This window comes from Cynara cardunculus (genome assembly GCF_001531365.2).
Source record: "Cynara cardunculus var. scolymus isolate 2C chromosome LG 17, CcrdV1, whole genome shotgun sequence".
Taxonomy (NCBI): Eukaryota; Viridiplantae; Streptophyta; class Magnoliopsida; order Asterales; family Asteraceae; genus Cynara; species Cynara cardunculus.
Window position 1 is genome coordinate 35,729,519 of NC_037544.1, and position 23,547 is coordinate 35,753,065.

Genomic DNA, 23,547 nt, shown 5'->3' on the forward strand with positions numbered 1-23,547 from the left:
ATTAACACCCTCCACAATAAAAATGGTTAATCAACCTCTCATAATTACAAAAAATTGAACAAAATGAAAAATTATGATTGGTTGAATAAGATTTTCTCGGTTTGTACAAATTGAGTGACTTTTATTTGAACGCTCATTTCTGTGTGTGTGTGTGTGTGTGTGTGTGTGTGTATATAGTGAGAGAATAGATTCAAATACAAAACCATGTCATTCATACAAACCAATTTTAACGGTCCATCTACTTTAATGAATATTTGGTTTCATAAACATCTTGATTGTTTTCTACTATAAAACGTTGATCATAATTAACAAACCTTAATTATATTTTATAAATAATCAAATCATAGTTAATGAACTTTATCATTTTCATAAATATCTCAATAGATTGATTTATATGTTTTGTATGAATGACATGATTTATATTTTAAACCTCCTATATAGAATTGGTTTCCAGTAAGAATAGTAGTTATCGTGAGAAGGGTAAGAAGGGATCTACACTCTTTGATCACTCATAAGCTCAATCGAAAATACCATCCCCCAAGTTAATTCATGGGTTGTTTTGGGACTTAATATGAACTTTTAATTCAACACTAATTAAAAGTGATCAATGATCCAAATTTCTTCTTACACTTCTCACCTTAACTCTTGTTCTTAGACGATCTTTCGTATGTATGTGTGTACATATACACACACACACACACACATATATATATATATATGTGTGTGTGTGTGTGTGTATGTGTGTGAATACACATTAAAATAATGAAAATGGTTGGATTTCACAGTTATCACAAATAACAAGGTCCAATATTTTAACGAGTATTCACAGTATGAATTACCATGTCATTTAATGTTGAAGACATAAGACACTCGTGTCTTTGATCAATGAGTACTAAAAGTATAAATCACCATGTTTCAGATTAATGTTTGAAATAGAAAACACATTAGTTTGAATTAAGCAAGTAATCACAATATAAATTACTATATATGGGTTCAATATATGCGACTATGCAGCGAGACACATCTCGATTTTAATATTCTATTTTATTATTTGTTTGTGTCGATGTTATAATACGATTTTATGTGTTTTTAAGGAAGCAATAATGATTTTATTTTTGAATATAATATAAACGTGAAGATATCATAAAATTTTGAAAAAAAATATATCATTGTTAATATCAAATCAACTATTTAAAAGTTCTCATTTTTTATGTAATTTCTTTAAATTTTTTTTATTATAATCTAATTTAAGTTTAATAACGAAATAATTTATTTTTTGTTTAATAACATAACATTTTATAAAAATAATAATTAAGTATTCTGTTAGAACTCAATGATTATCCTAATTATATTTTAGATTTTTTATATTTAAAATGAGATGTTTATCCTGTATTTGATTATGTTTATCTGCAGTTAGTTGCACGAATTCAAATATGAAGCTTTAATAAATTGTACTTACGCACAATCTACTTGAAATCTTGAGCTTAAGTAATATGCATTAATAAACAGTACTTTACGCATAAAAGTGGTTTTTAAGAGTTTTTATCAAATGTTTTATCTATACTATATTATAAAGCATTTGACAAAAAACTCTTAAAACCCATTTTTTATGCATGGAGTATTGTTTATTGATGCATATTACTTTAAATTCAAGATTACAAGTAAATTATGTGTAAGTATAACTTATTAAAGCTTCATGTTTGAATTCGTGTAACTAAGGGGCTGTTTGTTTGGCTCTTAATGGTGACATTAAGAGTCAACCTCTTAATCGATAAGATGTAAGGGTTGTTTGGCAAAAAAAAAAAAAAAAACCTATTAATGGTTACAAAAGGCTCTTAACGATTTAGTGTTTAGGGCTCCCCTAAATGATTCAGAGGGGTCTTCTTCCATTTTTGCCCCCTCTCCTCCAACTTCAACAGGCAACAGTCGCTGCTCGTTCCACGCCTCCCACTCTCCTTCCTTCTTCCAATCGATCTCGCCTCTTCCCACGCCTCCCACCCTCCTTCCTCCTTCCACCTTCCTCCTTCCAATCGATCTCAACTCCTCCCATGAGTTGTTGCCTCCCACGAATTGTTGTTGTGTCGCCTTCCACAAGTTGATTCAAAGGGGTTTGCTGTGTTGATCGTTCCTCCCACCCTTGTTCCTTCTTCTGCCTTCCACAGCCCCCTTGCTGCTGTGTCGTTTCCCTGCTGTCTCCATTTTCTTTGCCAATTGCCCTGGCTTGTTCTTGGGTTAATGTCGTGCTTGCACCAAATGCCATGACTAGTATATCTTTTACTTCATATTTAATTTTCTTGTAGGGGGAGCAGGGGGTGGGGAAGGGATCGATTGGAAGTTTCTGTTTATGGAAATGTTTCTGTTTCCATTTATTTATCTTCATCTTGTTAGTATATCTGATATATCTGGAAAATGTGGATGAAAAAATAGTTATGGGTGTTGCTACTACAGCTGTTTCGTTGACATTACAGTAAACCCTTGGCAATCAGAATGCTTAGATATTTGAGAACGAATCTGATAACTTATTATTAATTGTGGATGAAAGTTATCTATCTTTAAGGTGATCGAAAGCTGGGGTTGGACGGGTATATGATATACGTCTTGGTTTATTCAGTACTAAATCATACAGAAGGTTAAAATGGTAATTTGTTGTCATTCAGAGAACAATTACCAAACAACCTTGTTTCATTCGGCACTTAACCATTCTGACCCTCTTAACCATTCTGACCTTTTAACTATTATACACTAAATCATTCAGCAACTGCCAAACAGTCCCTAACTGTAGATAAACATAATCTTAGAGGATAAACATCTTATTTTAATTATAAAATATCAAAAATATAAGTAAGATAATTATTGTGTTTTAACAGAATACTTAATTATTATCTTAAAAAAATATTTTATTAAATCAAAAATAAATTAATTCATATTTAAACTTCAATCAAATTATAATAATAAATTAAATTAAAAAAATTACATAAAACGATAACTTTTAGATAGTTAATTTGATACTAATATCGCATATTTTTTTCAACATTTTATAATATTTTCAAAACCATTTTATTTTTCTCAAAACCACATAAATTGCATTATAACATCGATAGACTCAAAATATAAAACGAAAAATTAAAAACAAAATATATATTACTGCATTACATGAGTACCCTTCTAGTAATATAATACAGATGTGTATGCTATTGACTCATTAACATTGAAAAACATGGATCCCATTAAAAAAAAATGGAGTGGATAATGAAGTATTTTCGTGGCCCTCATCAAATATTTTTAGTTCCTTTACAAATTTGCCCTTATCTCAAAATGGCAAAAACAATAATAATAATAATAATAATAATAATAATAATAATAATAATAATAATAATAATAATAATAATAATAATAATAATAATAATAAATATTATTTTTTATCCATTTTATGTGGCGCCAAAATGTCTTTTAAATTTGTGTACTCTCTTTATACTATTTTTTTGAATTTAATTTTAAAACTAATTATCAAAGGTCAAAATTGTAAAATTACTTTACATGTAAAAAATAATCCTCAATAAGTTAAGTTAAATTTAACCCTTGTTATAAATATAATATAAAAATGAATTAATGATGTCATAATTAATCGTATAAAAAATACCAGATAAATAACTTGTCCTGTCTGGTTTTATAAAATCCTGCTCACGCACTAAACGCATACTTAATAATCAGTTTAAATCTTGATAGTAAATATCATAATGATATAATTATAATTCATCTGTTGTTTCAAAATAAAACTCGTATATGTTTCTGACCAATAATTCAATCTTTATTAAAACCCATATAAAAAGTTACCTTCTTTAAACGTTAGAAAAAACTACCATGTGTTTTTGTTTTAGGAAAACGTATTTTTTAACGACCATTTTATAAATAAAAAAACGTTACATTATTTATGACAAGATTTTGTTAAAAAATTCGAATATCGATTCAATTAATGATTATGACGATATATTTGTACAAAAATATTCATTGGAAGGAAAGTCAGTCTTTTCTGGTAAAAAAAAACTTGCTTGAAATAGGGTTTCGAGCATCGCCAACAGATTTTGTAATATGAAGAAATTAAAGATTTTTGAGTAAATCTTTTCGTTTTAACAGATTTTTCAAAATGGAGTAAATAGAAGAGAGACTGTAAGAGCATCTTCAACCAGATACTTCAAAATGAAGAAAATAGAGATTTTGAGTAAAACTTTGTTACAACAGATTTTCTAAAATGGAAAAAGTATGAGAGAGAAAGTGAAATTCTACAAATTTGAAGAACTCCAAACATATATATACCATGAGAGAGAACAGTTTTTTAATTATATTTTCACTGATAAAAAAACCTTAATATTAACTGTTTATTAGAGAAAATAATATTTTATTACATGTATAAATTATTTCAATAATATAATTAATGATATAATCTCCAAAATAAAGTATCTGTTAGAGATAATGTAATTTTTCTTATTGAATATTTTGAGTTTTGATTCTTCAAATTTGAATAAACTCACAAAAATATCGAAATATTCAATATAAAAAATAAATAATAATTTAATTAAATTTAAGAGGTGTTTAAGATTACTTATAAAAACAACGTGTTGACTTATTTCAGTGTGACACTGATAATAAACATTTTTAAGTGTTTAGATAAATAACTTATACTGGTAACAAAGATTTTTTAAAGAAGTTAAAGCCTTCTGATTTATAATAAGTTGACAAGTACTTTTATAAAAATAAATAAAGTAGTGAAAATTGGGAATGGATGCTTAGATCCATGAAAAGGGGAATTATATATAGAAACTATTTCTAAATGCATATTAGGTCATTTTATATGAACACTGTAATTCTCTAATTTTCCCTACCAACCCCCCCATCGCTTTCTCTCTCTAGCAGTTCTGCCAAGATTTTAGAGAGAGAAACACACACACACGCACCCAGAAACAGATGAGTGAGTGAAGCAGCAAACTAGAGACGATTGATTGATTAATTGATCGATCGATCGATCGATTTCTCTTGGTATCGAAGAACTCACCTGGTAATTACTCTTTTTTTCATTTAAAAAACCCTACTCAGAATCCCTTTTTCTTCCTCGTTTTTATCGCCATTTTCGCCTCTTTTTGTTCATCGAATTTAATGCGTTGAATCCGTCTTGCTATTACATTGGTTTTTAGGGCAAACGCCATTTTATGTTGATCTTATTTTTGTTTTGTATGTAGAAAAGGGACTTTCGATTTGAGTTTTCTTATAATCTCTCGGTGGTGTTATTTGAATGGATACAAGAAGATTATCGGATAAAAATGGAGATGGGTTATTTCCAAATTCTGGAATCGGGTTTCTTTGGTGTCCTAGAGATGATCATCTTCCACAATCTGGGGGTTTATTTGCAAGTGTTGGACAAATGGGCAAAGGGGGTTTTGGTGGAGTTTCCCCTAATTCTAAAAATTCAGGTACTAATGATGGTGGTGGTGATATGAAATTTCCGTTTTCATCGAAATTTGTTTCGGCACCTGAATCAAGTTTTAGGGTTCTTGAGGTTCCAGAAATGGAGGAGGAGGCAGGGGAGGAGTGGGTAGGGGGGTTGAAGAAGAAGAAGAAGAAGAAGGGTGGGGGGAAATTGAAAATCAAGATTGGGAATCCATCGTTAAGGCGGTTGATCAGTGGGGCGATAGCGGGGGCTGTATCGAGAACTTCGGTTGCTCCATTGGAGACTATAAGGACTCATTTGATGGTAGGAAGTTGTGGGCATTCTACGATCGAGGTTTTCCAAGATATTATGCAGACTGAAGGTTGGACCGGGCTTTTTAGGGGCAATTTCGTCAACGTCATTCGCGTCGCCCCTAGCAAGGCAATTGAGGTACAAGAAAACTACCTTTGGGAATCAAGTTTTGCTATAAAAGTGTTGCATATGCATACATATCTTATGTAGCTAACTGTTTTGTCGATAATCTTGTGGGAAGATATGATTTGGGTTGTTTTCTGATACTCTTTCTTCGGTTTGTGATTCCAATTATGCCATTTTGAAGGCAATTGAGGTGCAAGAAAAGCTCTTGTGGAATCAAAAACCGTTGCGTATACATACATATCTTATATCTAACTATTGTTTTCATAATCTTGTGGGAAGATATGATTCGGGTTGTTTTCTGATACTATATTTCTTTGGTTTATGCTTCTAAAAATGCGATTTTGAAGGATTCTATAAGGACATGAAACTAGCTGAAATGTGAAGTTTGATCATCCACAAGCAAATGCCCACAAGATCACACACTCACCTTCCATCACATACTTGCAAGATTTCAGTTTAATGCAAGTATAGAAATTTGAATTAGGGACTGTTTGGTTGGTTTTTCATTAAGTTCTGTATGGATAAAGCTATCTGTATTGATTGGAAAGTTTTTGTTTGGGAGAGTTTGTTCATAGATGGAAGAAGCCTGTTTTTCTTTAATTAGGAGGGGCGGGTCTAGAAAAAACTTGGCTTTCTGGATAAAGCCTCCTCCAGAAAGCTTACTGAATAAGTAGCTTTTTATATCGTTAAGCCAGTACCAAACAGTCATGTATAGCTTACTGAATAAGTTTCGAGTCATACTAAGCTCATTAAGCTGCCAACAAACAGACCATTATTTTGGGACGAACTAAATTACAAATGTGGACACTTATTTGTGACGGATATATATATTTTGCTTATAGCCACATGAAATATATAATGTCGTGTTTCCGCAGTTATTTGCTTATGATACGGTGAAGAAGAATTTGGCTCCGAAGCCTGGAGAACAAGCAAAACTTCGTATACCCGAGTCATTGATTGCTGGCGCCGTTGCTGGAATTAGCTCGACTATATGCACGTACCCTCTTGAGTTGCTCAAAACCCGACTTACGGTTCAGGTACCATTGACTCTCATCATTTCAAATGATTTCAAATCTGCAATTACATATAGCATTCTTTGTTCTTATTTCAAAATGATAAGTTACTCATATAACCGTGTTTTATCCAGAGGGGTGTGTACAAGAATCTCGTAGATGCTTTTATCAAGATCGTGAAAGACGAGGGCCCTGCCGAACTCTACCGTGGCCTCACACCGAGCCTAATTGGCGTCGTCCCTTATGCCGCTACAAACTATTTTGCGTACGACACATTACGCAAAGCCTACAAGAAATTCTCGAAAGATGATGAAATCGGAAACATTGCAACGCTCCTAATCGGGTCGGCGGCCGGTGCGATCTCGAGCAGCGCGACTTTCCCGCTCGAGGTGGCTCGGAAACACATGCAAGCGGGTGCGGTGAACGGAAGAGTCTACGATAACATGTTACACGCACTTTTAAGCATTCTCGAGAAGGAAGGCGTCGGAGGGTTGTACAAAGGTTTGGGGCCGAGTTGTATAAAGATAGTGCCGGCTGCGGGGATTTCGTTCATGTGCTATGAAGCGTGCAAGAAGATACTTGTCGAGAAGGAAGACGATGAACCGTAGGAACGAGAACGGGCCCCGAGGGGAACGTCGAGGGTATTTTTGCTCGGATTTTCGTTGGTCGTTTTTGAACGAGAATAAAGTATTTTTGATGATTTTGTGGTTAGACAAGATTTTTAGGGCATTATGATGGTAGGATTTGCTTCCGGTTTATGCAACTTAGCTCAATTTGAAAGAGAGAAAAAAGAGTTGTGATTTTAGTTGTTTTTTTTTTATTAACCTATTTAATCTGCTATGCGGGTCGACTAATTCCAGGACGACCACCTGCTTTGCGGGCAGCATGGAGTTAATGCATTTGAATCTTCATGGCCACAAGGGGATTTTTATTCCTTCTAGGATTTGAATATGAGACCTTTGACCTTTGCAGCACAAGCTTAAACCAGTCAGGCACCACCCATATGGTTGTTATCTTTTTGAGTTCATTAAGGGGCGTTTGGTACCCTGGACAGGACAGAGATCTTTGTCTCATGTTTGACATGAATTTTATGTAGAACAGACAGGAACAGAGTGAAACAAAGTGGAACAAGCATATTCCATCCCTACCCCATGGAACAGGGTGGAACAAGATGGAACATACTTATATTTTATCAATATAACCTCAAAATAAAACTTAATTCTCTTCTAAAACATCAAATAGGTCTCTTTTTTTACATTTTATTCATTCTTTAAATTTTATTTATTGTATTTTATGTTTCTTAAACTTTCATTTTACTCTCCTCAAAATATTATTTTTATACGGTTTTTATATTTTTATTAATTTATGTAATTTATTATATATTAATAATGAAAAATAATGTAGAAAAAAGATAAAAATAAAAATAGAAAACTACATAAATTTTTTATTTGGTGTCATTTTAATTGTTTTGACGAAAACTTTAAATGATATATTTTGTTATAAAAAATAATTATTCTATTATAATTTAACAAATTACATAAATTAATTATAATAACTCATCAGGGATAAATTGGTCATTTTACTTGTTTTGTTCTATCCAGCTTTATCTTACCAAACGCTAAACAGTTGTTCTATCATGTCATGTCTCGTACTGTTCTGTTCTATTCTATTCTGTCTTGTCTAGGCACCAAACACACCCTAATTTTTTTTTTTTTGGTATTGGACACATCCTCTAAAGTTTGAAAGCATAGTTTTTAAATGAATACAGTAAAAAGGTTGAAAATGCAAAACAAAAAAAAAAAAAAAAAACATATAAAGATTATACCTGTCGAATTAAAGATGATAAGATTTGTTTTCCTGTCATGGATGAATTTAGTGTGTTTGGTTTGTTCGATCCGAAATACAATTGAATTCCCTTTTTTATAAATCTTGTTTAGTTTATGGAATTTAAATTTTTATAAATATCTGTTTGTTTTATAAATAATTTTATTGCTTAGAGACAATGGAGAAATTAGTGAAGATTTTATAAAAGAGTCGGGGTTGAAATTCAACAGAAACAATTGAAATCCATGGGATTTGGGATTTCTAAAACCGTCGGTCATTGGATTTAATTAAAATCTCGGGTTTTAAATCCAAGCTTTTTTTTTAAATCATACTAAGGTTTAGAACAGAGTTCAATTTTAAATCCTATCAAATCCCACCAAATCCTACAAACCAAACAAATTCTTAGGGGACGTTTTGTTTGATGGGATGATTTTGAAAGATTTGGAATTGGAAGAATTTAGAATGTTTTTGGTGTGTTTGGTTTAATAGGATTTGGAATGAAATGAAATTCTATTTTTTATAAAAACAAATTATAAAAATAATTAAATTACATGTTTATTAATGAATTATTAAAAAATAAATGTTTTTAACATATTTTAAAACATTATTATATACAAATCATACGAAATCTCGTAAAATCCCAACCACCCAGAAGGATTTTAAAATCCTATGTTTATGAAATTTCAATAGAATCCTAAGATTTCAAATCCAAAGAATCATGCATACAAAATACGGGATTGGAATAGATTTGAAATCTAAACCGCCCCAATTTCATTATATTCCTGCAAACCAAACAGACCTTTAAAACACCTATTAGGTTTGACAGAATGTTTAGTAATTGAATTTCGTAAAAAGATTTGGATTTAGAATCTTTGATGTGTTTGGTTTGTAGGATATATAATAGAATTGAATTCGATTCTTTATATATAATTTATAAAAACAAATTATAAATAATAATAAAAACAATTACATTGTCTTTTTATCAATTAATTATTAAAAAACAAGTGTTTTTAACATATTTTAAAACATCATTACAAACAAATCCTACGAAATTCCGCAAAACACCGACCACCCATGTTTGTTGGATTTCTAAATCCCATGTTTGTCGGATTTCAAATCCATTTAATCCCTCAAATCAAACATTGAGTTGTATTCCAAACCCTATCGAATCCTACAAACCAAACGGAGCCTTCGTAATTTTCGATTAAAAGCGGGGTTTAAGCCCAATAGTTGACATATTTTTCACATTTTTCAGCAATTTTTACCATTTTCATTTGAATTTCACAATCTAAACATGTTTTATTGTTGAAATGCATGTGTTTTGGAGTCATTAAGATTTGTGGATTTATGAACACCAAAACCTTGAAAGAAACATAATGAAATCAAAGAACAGGATTATGCTAATATGACATCTCTAACAAGCATTTGCTACCAGATTAGATTCATTATGAAACAAAACACCAAACGAAAACGACGTCTAAAATAACTGTTCCCGAGGGACCACGATACCCTCTTTCTTACCTCTGCTCTTCACCATTCGCAAGCTCCCTTTCCTCCTCAGCCGCAGCCATCAGTTCATCAAATTTATCAGTCTTCCCGAGTAATATCTCGATCTAAATAACAACCAACTCATAAATGTTATATGACTTTATACATCAAAATTTAACACAATTTCATTTAAGCAACAATTTCCTATCTATCAATACTCTTTCAAGGTAGAGGCCAGGGCGACCATCTACTTTGCATATAGCCCGGAGTCACCGTATTTGAACCTCCGTGGCCACAAGGGGATTTTTATTCCTCCTTGGATTTGAACCTAGGACCTCCTAGTATTTTTGATCTTTGGAGCCAAGCTCAAACCAATCAGGCACCACCCTTGTGGTTAAGTCTAGATTAGCTTTTCGGACCATCACACTTGGCTTCTTTGTCGCAAACACTCGTTATTGCAAAAATAACACCTCGCTTGACGATAAAATGCGCGGCATTGGACAAAAGTTGCAGAGCAGGATGGTTAACGAGTTTGGACAAACCTACGAGGACCGATCCGAACCATTTAACAAGTTTCAGCTAAGATTCAAATTGTTTCACATGTTACATGTTCTTTTTTCACATGCAAAACAATCCTAAACGTCTCATATATGAAACAATTTCATATGTATGGCTCCATATGTGAAACAGCATTTGAAAGCTGGCTCATATGTGAATCCTAACTTAAAATGAAACTCATTGAAATGGTAGGGATTGGTTCTCATGCTTTTGTAACATTTGTGGTTTTTATTTAATCCTCTCCCCCTATATATATCAAAAGAAATGCAGAAAACTTATGGAATCCTACTGTATCTTGTTGTATAGCATGTCTAACATGATAGAAACCATCTAAGCGTCAAAATACCAACTCACCTTGGCTTTTTGGATGGGTCGTCCTCTAGATTCATCTTTCATGTCAACAGTAGATGTCATAATCTCTGCAGTGGTTTTCTAATCATCGTTAACAAAAAAGAATACATAGTATTCACATGTGCAACACTGATAGAGAGCACATTCACAAAGAACAGTCATAAACATCCTTACTCTTCTCGATGGCGAATCCACTGTTCTTGAGAATTTCAGCAATTGTGACAACTGTGGCAATTGCTGCAGGAATAACAAAAATAACTCATGCATATCAAAATATGTAGTTTAGCTACACCTTTATGAATCATAAAACTGAAAGGGCCGTCTATAAGACATTAGTAGCATTCATTTGATTGCTGTCTAATCAATTCCATGAGTCTTTGGCAACTAATTGTTTATCAATCAATAATGAATTGATGACAGAAGATTAAAACCAGACCAAACAGACCCATTCTATTCCACTCAAAGGCCGCCCCCCCCCCCCCCCCCCCCCCCGGGGGGGGGATGTAGGCAGGCCATATTTCCTAGAAGACCCCTGGCTTGCATTTAAGAAAAGAAACATAGCTAGAAAGCACAATGATAGCCACAAATCAGCAATTAATGACATAAAACTGATGGTGCCAACAAACTTTTTCACCATGAACACAAGTAGTCAACCGTTTGGGAAGTAGCCAATAGGTAAAGAAACAAGTACAAGAATTTCCAATCTATAAAGAACTACCACAAGCCTTCTATTCCAAAACATTTGTTGTAGGAAACTGAAATATTTTTTAAGGGGAGAGAAAAAGTGAATCAGTTCAAGGCTTGAACCATGAATAATACAAAGCTGCAAGATTATATGGGTCAATTTGGTGGTCCATGGCTCAATTTTTTGGTACTTCAACTTTGACAATGTGTATAAACAGGCAAGTAACAAGAGGTGCAACAGAAATATCAATGTTATTTCATCTTATCATTAGAAAATTATTTAAAGATGGGGTTATATCCTGTGTTAATAGTCTGAAGATGGTTATGTCGCACCTCTAATGCTTTTCATGTTAGTCACCTTCAGAATCAATGCCCAAACACTCTAATTCACGCTTTTCATCATATGTACTTAACTATGCACACCAACTAACCTCATGGTCATGATTCTAAGACAGACGTATGTCTATGTGCATATTTGCATGAAGACAACAAGTGGAGATAAAAAGAGATGAAAATGACTAACATAAAGACAAATTCCCAAGTCCCAACCATCATTCACAGTACAGTAGTGTAACCATATCTTTTGTTGCAAGACATGCAGCAGAAACCAGAGGGGTTTACAAACAAAAGTAAATTCATGTAGTCATGTCTAGTCAATTGTGTGTAAGACAAACCCTCTGACCAAAGAGTCATTGGCCCAACAGTACCTGGGCTACCGGTAGAGCTCAGCCTCCCAGAAGGAAGAGTTCAAACCTCACCAAAGGTGAGGAGTATGCGTAAGCATTTGCTGCATATAAATATTTTATTACTTCTCAAATATAAGAACAAGCAAGCCCTCTGATTCATTTAATATCCAACGCTAGTTACTTCGGTTAGAGGACATGACAGCATAAAACAGGAACATTACTGATTAGTCTGCTCTTTTCCTCCAACCAAGGGGCTCCTTAGATTGTACCAAAGAAGACTCTGTTTATTGATCAAGTGACCGAACCAAAACACAAAATATTCATACAAGATAATAATGAACACTTTCCATGCAAATTTAAACAGATAAATCCTAATGGAAACCAAGCAGGGAATAAACATATACATAAATCCCCAAATATTTTCGCAGAATGGCTGCCTCAATCATCTTATCAACAGAGAGAAACCATTTACTCCAGAAGATACATAATCAGTCAATGATAAGAAGGATAAATAAATCTAACTTACTAAACCACCATCCTTACAAAGCACAGCCTTCATGATTCAGAAAATAATCTGTTAACCTAGAGCTTTCCAGCATTCAGAATATGCAATTACTTAACAAAATAATACATATCTCTTAATAAAATTGAACAAAAAAAGCTATACAGCCCAAAACACAATAAACAATCAAATTTGCAAAAATCAATTATCGTTTTCTCCTGCATCATTCATCGCGAATGGATATGTACAGACAGACACACAGTAAGAGCAGAGAAATCGTTCATTGCATTAATGTTACGAAATAACACGAATAGAAGTTACGAGCGAAGATTTATATAAGAAAAATTACCCATCCCAAGGGCAGAAAGCTCGACCTCATTATGCTGCTGCATATACCTCTGCAATTAAACACCATCAAATTATCTCCAAACACGTAATTTCTTAGATCAGGAAGAACAAAAACCAAATATGCATTTTTCTTACCTTAGCGAGATTAACATAGAAGAAAAGGGGCTTTTTAGTGTTGGAAACTTGAATGCGGTTCTTCTTGTGAGAATCGTTTGTGATGCTTATGTTCTGAACAGCCTCTGTAATCTCCTCCATTGTTTGTTTGTTTGAAGAACGAAAAGCTTTAACCCTAACCCTAGAAAACACACGAGAGCAGCGCTTGTTAAATTGATATAGGTTAGGAAGAAAGGGGGATTGGGTCGTTGGGATGGATCAAATATTAATTTCCAATTTTACCCCTTTTATTTTAGAATTTTACACCCCCTTCCTGGTCGTTTACGGGTAAGCATTTACTGGTAAAAGTTAATACTCTAACTTACATTATCAGGTAAGATTACAATCCATCAAAATAGTATCGTATGCAACAATTTATCCAGTAATGCTTACTGGATAAGAGTCGTCACCCTCATTTACAAGGTAAGACTCTTCATATTTATCATCGTTCTTTTTTTTAGAATGGTGTCACAGGGTAAGCCTGGTCTGATCCCAGTAAATTTGTAACTGCTGAAGATTAGTCCTGATAAACTCAGTGGTCACAATTGTTGTGTACATCTAGAATTTTACCACATGGGTTGTGGCTACAATCGTTCTAACCGGTATGATTCTCGGTTTTTGTCATGTTTATCTGGTACGGTAAATGACCTAATAAGCGCTTACCTGGTAAGGTTTCGTAAACAACCCCTGAGTGTTTACTTTATTATTTTAGTTTGTTCCAAAATAAGTGTTCACTTTGAAAACTAAATGTCTAGTTTTTCATGTTACCATTAATTATGAGATGGAGAAAATTTATGTCAGTATAATTAAGGGTAAATTTATTCTTTTGTTAATTAAAAATGTAATAATTACGTATTTCTAAAACTATGTACTTTTTCTTTGTGGACATTTATTTTGGAAATGAGTGATTGCTTTTTTAGAAAAACAACCACCGACAAATCATGTTAACCAAAAATGGTTACAAGAAAAGGGTCTCGATCTGGGTTGGGTCAGGTTAGTCCCAAAATGGGTCTCTGTCTGAAGAAACCAGCTCGTATTTGGGTTGGCCATTTCTGATTTTGGAAAACAAAAATACTAAGACTGATCTTAGGCCCGTGAGTCAGTTCCCGTCCTTCATAATCAGTTTCAAATCGGTCCCGATTTTTAAAATAAATTGAATGTTAATTGTTCCTATACAAAAATATTATACGATTTTTTTATAACTGATTTTAAATTGAGCATTGAAATCACATTAAATGCTACATTTACTTAAAAAAACTTGTACTACAGTTTATAAAAATGTTTAATAAATTTACATAGAAAAAAATTGGTCCTTGTGTACAACTAGTCCCAGGACGGGTCTCATTTTTCCGAAAACCTCACAATCAGTTCAGGACCATCAGACTATAATCGGTCCTAGTGGGTCCTAGGACGAATCGTGTTTGACATCTCAACTTGTGAGTTGCAACGTATTCCTTTATTTGAAATATAGATGTACAAAGAGCTCGAAGCCCAAGTCATGCCTAAAAAGCCCGATAGAGTTTAAAAAATAAGTCTGTAACAATCCGATATGAACCGGCCCAAGTCCTAAGTTTACACCCAAAGCCCAGACACATACCGAAAAATCACGAACATTGTGCATCTATACTTTGAACTTCCAAAGCATATTTAGACATATCAAACTTAATCGGACTCGTTATAATTCCTGGGCCCGGGCCCGGGCCCGATGTGGGATTTAGACTCATTTTTGCATCTCTAATTCACTGAATCGTTGGTAGTAGTTAAGGAAAATAAATATAAGGTGTACTTGATAAACATATAAACGGTATACGTTTTTCAGAGTACTTATAATCAAATAATTGAAATATTGCTTTTCATGTTGTATGAAATGTTTCTGAATACTGAACTTTGCATTTCAGATATTAGGAGTGTATAGATATATAGTTTCAGTATTACTATCGCAATTCTAAGATTTGGAACTATGATCAGATACCATGCATGTTACATTAAACAAATACTTTAGGTAGTGTTTGGTACGCAGACTAGATGGGACATGACGGGATGGGACAGGACGGGACGGGACAAGACTAATTGTCTGTCCTATGTTTGGTACGACTAGGACATGACAGGACAAAACTATTAAAATAACCATATTACCCCTAAATATTGTTCAATGTTATTTTATATCATATAATGATTGTAAAATGACAAAAAATCAATCAAAATATTGTCGTATTAACTTTAGTCTCATGTTGTTCCACCTTTTTTGGTGGAACAAGAAATATCAAGATTTGTCTCACTAAAATTAAAAATAGTCTCACCTTGTCCCATGTTTTTTTTGTCCATGACATGCCAAACATGGGACTATTTTTTTTTTTGTCCCGTCCTGACCCATATAATCTGCATACCAAACGCACCCTTAAGAGCCCATTTGGTTTGCGGAAGTTGTCGAGCCTACGTTTTGTTTAAAGGAAAGTCCAGAATTGTCCGAAATTGAAATCCCAGAATTTCAGTGAAATCTTACAAACATTTGATTTAAAACTCCGATGGGGTAGTTGTTATTTCACGAAATTTCTTGTGATTTTGTTTGAAGTAACGTTTTAAAACATATTAAAAACATGTGTTTTATAACACTTAGGGCTTATTTGTTTTTTCAAAATTACCTCTTAATATCTCTGAAGTCTGATTCATTCAGACTTTGGGTATTAAGATAATTTGTTTTATATCTAAAATTAGAGCTTAAAAGCTCTAAATATCCTCTGAGATTTTAAGTGGTAAATGTATCCCTTAATACCTCTTAATCCTAATCCGCCATCTATCGAATGGTTCATATTTTGGACGCTGGAATAGATTTGTTAGCAAAAACTATTATATTTTTGCACTGGTTTGACTAATTCAGACTTCAGATGTAAAAACAAACAATCTTACTGATCCAGATTTCAGACTTCAGGACCACCTCTTATAAATCAGAAGTGAAATCAGATTTCAGACTTCAACACCTCTTAAAAAACAAACGTCATCTTAATTAAGAAAAGGTAATTTAAATTAATTTTACAATTATTTATATTTTGTTTTATAAATTATCTAAAAACAATAAAATTCAATTTCATTTCAAATCCTACAAACCAAACATATCAAAGATTCAAAACCCTTCACAAAATCAAAATCCCTCAAACACAATCCGTCAAACATACGCCGCTTAAATGCATCAAAGGTAACAGTTATTGCTATATCACCTAATAAGGAAAAAGAAAAGGGATAACCACAAGGGCGATGCCTGATTGGTTTGAGCTTGACTCCAAAGATCAAAAGTGCCAGGAGGTCCCAGGTTCAAATCTAAGGAGGAATAAAAATCCCCTTGTGGCCACGGAGATTCAAATGCGGTGACTATGAGCTATCTGCAAAACATGTGGTCATCCTAGGATTAGTTCGCTCGCATACCGGGTTGAATATCCAAGTTAATAAAAAAAAAGGGATGAGAGCCGTAACAGAAAGGTTCGGCATCTTATAAACAACCTCAACAACATATGCACGTAAGCTGTGTTAGATTATTCTGTTCGATTCATTTATCTAATGTTCATAAACAACCGAGTCCCGATCGATGAGAGCCAATAAAACATATCATTTTATTTGATATTCATAAATATTAATTGGAACTTAGGATGGTGAAGAACACAAGAATTAGAATATATTCCAATTCACAAAAGTAAATAAAAAGTATACCCAACTTTATCTGATTAATGTTTTTTACATATATATACTAGTTGTGTACCCGCGCAATGCAGCGGAATATAAAATGTTTTAAATTTCAAAATATCAAATCTTTTCAAGATGTTATAAAGTCTGCTACAGTTGTACCTATATTAGATTCAAATAACCATCCATCCAAAACATAGGTGGTGGTGTTGGTAGCTTTTGCAATCATCCTATAAAAATAGAACAAATCTTCATATGKAAAGTCTATAATRACAAAGTCTTTTTTAGAACAAAAARATGTTTTAAATAAATTTTTTGGGTAACATAACCTAATTTACAGAAAGAATGGGTCCATCCAAAATTATACACATAACCTATTTTATAGAAAAATTACAAATTTACACACAAAACCTATTTTACAGAAAGTATGTGTCCATCCAATATATTGAGTACTCTTTCGAATGAGACCTAAATTTACACTCACATACATCGTTCAAAACCGAACTCAAAATCAGACTTACTTCAACCCTATCATCATACTTTTTTGAAGACTAATCACTTATGCCTTCTTCATTGTCTTTGTTGTATACCTTCCATCATTCACATGTAGAAAAAATTGCCATTTTTCCGGGAGAAGAGAGCTCCCGAAGATCCTCATCCCAKAACATGTAGTCATTTGGATCCACATTATACAATTTCCTAAGAGTCCTGAAACAATACCAAAAAATATGAACCAAATATTTGTATTAGCTTAACCGAGAATAAAGCTAGATTTTACAAGATCTAGCAGATACAAAATGAACATTATTACCAAAAAAAAATTCAAATATACCATAAACTTTGCAAATGATATAAAACTTTCAAGGGCAAACATGAAAACCAATAGGAAATAGTCTTTCCGGTTAAAATCACATGACTGAAAAGGTGGAGTGTGTTTAAAGTCGACTGTTAAGCCATTTGTAAAGGCTTTTAAACCCACTTCAGTAGCACGGACTAAAAAAATTGCAAGGTTGCAGGAAGGATCTCTAAGGTTTATTAATGCAGATCCAAAATAGAATAAGCCCATTGTATTTTCACCAAAACCTTTACAAGCAGTATTCATGGTTGCTACTAATTATAATAAGCCACCTCTATTGCCATCCCTCCCTCCAATGAAGCCAATGCCACTTACCTTAGCAAAGTCTAATCCAAAGACCACTAAGAACTTCAAATACATTCCAATAGATGTGAGAGTCGAGGAAATAACAAAGGGTCTATCTTATTACTGTGATCAACCATATGACAGACAACACAAGTGTCGATTYAAAGAGCAACAATTGTTTATAAATGAAATTCTGAGTGAGGAAGAAGAATATGATTGCATCAGAATGGAAATGGAACAAGAAGATCMAGACCCTTGTATTTCAGTAAATGCTCTTTTAGGAAATCAACACTTCCATACAATGTGTTAAATGAATTGTCAAAGGGTAACCTCAAAAGATACTGATAGATTTTGAAAGTACCCATAACTTCTTGGATTTGGTGTTGACTAAGAAGTTGGGTTCATATTTAGAGGCTATTCTACTACAAGCGACAACAATGACAAATGGTAATCACTTCGATTGTTTGTTTGTATGCAAGAACTTTGTACAGGTAATGCCAAGAAAAATGTTGAAGACTGATATGATGTTGATTTCATTAGGAAGTTGCAATATGGTTCTTGGAGTCCAGTGTCTTAGTCGATGGGACATATATGCTGGGATTTARTAAGTTTWGGATGAAAAGGTCGGACAACAACTTTCATTAAAATTTATTCATTAGGAAGTTGCGATATGGTTCTTSGTTATGCCTATTGCAAGTGCAGTAGGTATCGAACACACATCACCAATAGACAAAGAATAACTTGAGCCTTGATGCAYGTTAGTGTAGGCATGAATAAAACAACCCCTTTCATTTTAAGTCTGAAAGAACACTTATCTAGGTTGCTAAAGCACACATACACCAAATTATAAACATGCAAGGCATGTAGAAGTACTTACTTGGCAAAATTCTTTTGACACTTGCAGCACATCCTCCACAAGTCATACCCTGACAGAAAAGAGGATTCAAAAGCTGAGAAATATAGAACAAAAGAAACCACACATTTTCACAAAAATTAATTGAAAAATAAAATCATTGACGTCCAATAACAGAGTGTACAAATAGGAAAAAGGAAACCTTAAAATTAAGTCAGGATACTGTTCCAATTAATTCATGTCCTCTATACTTTTTTCTTATATTCTGTTGCTCATTTAAACTTTTGACTTAGCATATTAACCTTGATATAATACATAACAAAAAAGATTTATGATACCAGTACCATTATCTTATAATACCATTTATCTACAAGTGAAGTAAAACAAAAGAGCCCCAATATTCATGGTGGGTGGTCTAGATGTTTAAATTCRTTTTAAATGCATGACAAGCTGTTAATTTCTATTTATTGCAAACTGGTGACATGCAAGAAACTGGAGCTCTTAAGTTTTCTAATTCTCCAATCCCCATCCAAATACAGAAACAAAGATTATCAAGCTTATGTTTGTTCTGTTATATCTACAAACATCAATTGCTCTGACAAGCCCCACCAAACTTCACAAGATTGAGAACAGGCAAAGTTGTATACGTCTTCGAAAGGAGGTGTAATTCTTGTGTTTCTTATTTTTATGCGTTCATTGATGTTTCTGTATAGAAATTCTCTCTCTATGATGATGCATATGTTTATTGATCCCACTATTTATCCTCTCGATGGACAAAAACTAACAGTTGATGCAGGAAGCATGTTCGTGTATTAAAAATGGTGAATCACAAACCTTTTTGAGTTGATCCTGTCTCCATCTTGATAATCCTTTAGATCCTAAATCGACCAAACAAAAAAGTAAAACCCTAAACTAAAAATTGACCTCAATGACAGATCAAGAAATCGATGACCATGAAATCGATTGTATATGCTAAAAGCATCATGGGACTCGAAGAGGCGRGGATGATGAACAACTGTTATCTATAGTTGATGCAGGAAGCATGTTCGTGTATTAAAGATGGTGAATCACAAACCTTTTTGAGTTGATCCTGTCTCCATCTTGATAATCCTTCAGATCCTAAATCGACCAAACAAAAAAGTAAAACCCTAAACTAAAAATTGATCTCAATGACAGATCAAGAAATCGATGAGCATGAAATCGATCGTATATGCTAAAAGCATCATGGGACTCGAAGAGGGGAGGATGATGAACAACTGTATGAGAGGAAAAACAATTACCTCGAATGGAATYGGGAAAGGCGACGATGAATCGAGTGTGGAATCTTCGAGAGGAGCGAGAGGAGCATGAGGAATGAGAGGATCGATCTTTTATGAACCCTAGGGGCCTGAATCGTGCCTTGGGGCCTGAATCATCGCCTGAATTGTGCCTTGGGGACTGAATCGTTGCCTTGGAGCCTGAATCGTCGCCTTGGAGCCTGAATCGTCGTCTCGACTTGTGCTTGAATCGTCATATGGACTTGAGTAAGAGGATAAGAGGAGTGGTGTTATCTATATGATGAGGCTAAGACTTGTGCTTGATAGAGTTGTACTTCAAGCTTATAATCTTGATGAGCCAAATCTTTTTCAAGTACCACAACATCATTTAGAAATATCATCTTCCATCCATGAAGATGGGCTCTAACAGCAATATCCATGTCCTCCACTSTCATCCTCTCCAACCATCCTCCACAATCCTCCAAAGTAATAATCCTTCACACTCCGGCAGTCCCATTGAATCCAAAAAATTTCAATCTTGTTAAAAGATTCTCATCCCTGTTTAYAAATGACCACCTTGCTTATACCAATCCCAGTTTCTCATTATCCTAAAAATTACAATCATATTCTTACCTGATTCAGATTACAAATTAAACAAACAAACATCGATAAATAAAAAGAGCAAGTACCTTAGAATGGGGAACTATTTTTCTGAGGAAATCAAGGATTAAACACAACTAAAAAGCAAGGATAAAAACTCTCCACCAACTACAGAAGAATAACATAGCAAAAAGATTGCTGGAAGAGCAAAAGGATGGAATAACCGTTAATCGAGAAGCCTAACAATGGATTCAGGCGTCAAATAATAACAGGGATTCAGGCGTTAGATAAGAACAGGGGTCCTGGGAAATCAATTCAGGAACATGCGATGAATAATCAAATCTGGAGAAGAATGTAGAAAACCCTAACATTGAAATCATATAAAGCAGAGATCGATAGAACAAATCAATACCTTGATAAGCAGTGCTGATTTCAACAGCGTGAATCGGCTCTTCTAATCCTAGATCTCAATAATGGATCTGGTTCAAGTTGTTTGAAATTGAAAAGAATGAACAACATCGTTGCCTTACCGTATACAAATTCTCGAACTGCAAACAGATCTCATCCTTATAAATATCAATCGGAGGTTAGGGATGGCGAGAAAGTCGAATTGGGTTTAGGGATAAGATAGAAATCGAAATCTCTATCAGAATCTGTTTGAAAATCGAATTTGTTTTAGGGATGGCGATAAAATGGGATTGGGTTTAGATTAGGGATGCGATAAAATGGGATTGGGTTTAGGGATATGCTTACTTAAAAGGTTGGCGATAAGATGGGTTTGGGTTTAGGGATATGGGTGTTGTACTTAAAGCAATAGAAGTTGTTTTTAAGAGTTTAAGAGTTTAAGAGATTAAGAGTTTTAGCCAAATGTATTATAAGATAGTATAGATATATTTCTCCTTGAGACGTAAATATCTTAAATTGATCAATGTTTGCTCGAATATTTATCAAACGCTTATTTAGGGTCAACATTTTCTAACAAGAAAAAGCATCGTTTTCTTGAATTTGACAAAAAAGACTTTGCCCGTTCAAAATAACGTTTTTCAAAAAATTACCAAATTATTTCTTTATTTTCAAAAATAATAAGGGGTTGTTTGTTTATCTCTTAATAGTTTCGTTAAGAGGCAGTCTCTAAATCGTTAAGAGTTGAATCTTGTTTGGCAAAAAAGAAGTTTGTCTCTTAATGATTATAAAATCCTCTGAATAAAAATGCAAGGAGGAATAAAAATTTGCAAAACAGGTGGTCGTTCTGGGATTAGTCGGCTTGCATAGCCGGTTAGATATCTAGGTTAATAAAAAAATTATCTGAATGATTTTGTATCATGATCTTCCCTTAACCATTCAACGCCCTAATTTCATTGTAAACAATTAACAAACAATTACATTTCATTTTGCACTATATCATGAGAGCCTCTTAATCAGTCTGGCCACTTAATTATTTTGTACTAAACCATTCAGCAATTGTCAAAGAGTCTTTAAGCTTTTTGTAACGTTAAAACAAAAATTCTTTGATATATATTTTTTTCTGAGTATTAGTTTTGATTTATATGTTTTTATTTGTTTTTCTTTTAATTAAAAGATATTTAAATAATAATTATTCTTTTAAAAAATAAAATGTTTTTGTATTCTTATCCAAACAATTATTTTTCATTTTCCAATTTTATCAAGAAGATATTTTCTGCTTAATTTTTACTTTGATTACCGATAAAATTGGTCCCTATGGTTTTTCAAAAGTAACACGTTTCATCCCTGTAGTTTGAAATTACAAGACGAACATCATGGTTTGCAAAAAAGTCTTGATTTGGTCTCCTTTTTCTAACAACCGTCAAAAGAATAACATGTTTGATATCTTATAATTTTTTTGTCTTTTACGTAAGAAAATCCCACAAGGATCAAATTCGAACGTTTTTACAAATGAATGGTTCAAATTCGAACGTTTTTACAAACCATGATGATTATTTTGTAATTTGAAAATTGCAAGGACTAAAAGCATTTTTTTTACAAACTACAAGGACTAAATTTGTAATTTACTCTAGAAAATATATAGCATGGCAATTCTTATTTGACCATGGAAGTCGTGATCAACTTAAAGATACGTCCATTTCATCATAAATATATAAATTTGTTAAAAATATATTTTTTAATAAATTAAGTTTTATACAAATAAATCTAAAAATAAGCGGTCCAAATGACACTCTGATCAAATTCTCTTTTTTTTTGTCTTATTAATGATCTGGTTGTATCAGTTTGTCTGACAGTAGTTAAATGGTTTAGTGCAAAATGATTAAGAGGTTTTCATAATGTAATACAAAATAAAATATAATTGTTTGATAATTATTTACAAGAAAATTAAGGCGCTGAATGGTTAAGATAGGATCATGATACAAAATCATTCAAATGATTTTAAAATCATTAAAAGACAGATTTTTTTTAGCATCTTTTAAAAAATAAATATCACCTAAGAAAAAGTCTAAAAAAAGGTTGATACCATTGCTTTAAAAAAACCAAAAAATATGCTAAAAAAATAAATAATTATTTATTTATTTATTTAATTT

The 23,547-nt window shown here is 33.0% G+C and overlaps 2 protein-coding genes across 2 annotated transcripts; one reads left to right on the forward strand and one right to left on the reverse strand.

The window, feature by feature from the left end:
* Positions 1 to 4,896: 4,896 nt before the first annotated feature.
* LOC112501124 (adenine nucleotide transporter BT1, chloroplastic/mitochondrial-like) lies at positions 4,897 to 7,651 on the forward strand. Its single transcript, XM_025104782.1, has 4 exons — positions 4,897 to 5,053; positions 5,235 to 5,872; positions 6,736 to 6,897; positions 7,008 to 7,651. The coding sequence occupies exons 2-4, from the start codon at positions 5,288 to 5,290 to the stop codon at positions 7,479 to 7,481; spliced, it is 1,221 nt and encodes a 406-aa protein (XP_024960550.1). The 5' UTR covers positions 4,897 to 5,053; positions 5,235 to 5,287; the 3' UTR covers positions 7,482 to 7,651.
* Positions 7,652 to 10,001: 2,350 nt separating this feature from the next.
* LOC112500648 (uncharacterized protein At2g34160-like) lies at positions 10,002 to 13,647 on the reverse strand. The gene is made up of 5 exons (XM_025104176.1): positions 13,450 to 13,647; positions 13,316 to 13,364; positions 11,269 to 11,331; positions 11,098 to 11,162; positions 10,002 to 10,310 (listed from the first exon to the last, which is right to left on the reverse strand). Exons 1-5 carry the CDS (start codon positions 13,567 to 13,569, stop codon positions 10,215 to 10,217), a joined length of 393 nt encoding a protein of 130 aa, XP_024959944.1. The 5' UTR covers positions 13,570 to 13,647; the 3' UTR covers positions 10,002 to 10,214.
* Positions 13,648 to 23,547: the final 9,900 nt, after the last annotated feature.

Coding starts and splice junctions, on each gene's coding strand:
- LOC112501124 (XM_025104782.1), top strand. CDS start 5,288: ATGGATACAAGAAGATTATCGGATAAAAATGGAGATGGGTTATTTCCA. Junction 5,873..6,735: donor CCCCTAGCAAGGCAATTGAG/GTACAAGAAAAC, acceptor GTGTTTCCGCAG/TTATTTGCTTATGATACGGT. Junction 6,898..7,007: donor AAACCCGACTTACGGTTCAG/GTACCATTGACT, acceptor TGTTTTATCCAG/AGGGGTGTGTACAAGAATCT.
- LOC112500648 (XM_025104176.1), bottom strand. CDS start 13,569: ATGGAGGAGATTACAGAGGCTGTTCAGAACATAAGCATCACAAACGAT. Junction 11,163..11,268: donor TGGATTCGCCATCGAGAAGA/GTAAGGATGTTT, acceptor AAACCACTGCAG/AGATTATGACATCTACTGTT. Junction 10,311..11,097: donor GACCCATCCAAAAAGCCAAG/GTGAGTTGGTAT, acceptor GTTGTTATTTAG/ATCGAGATATTACTCGGGAA.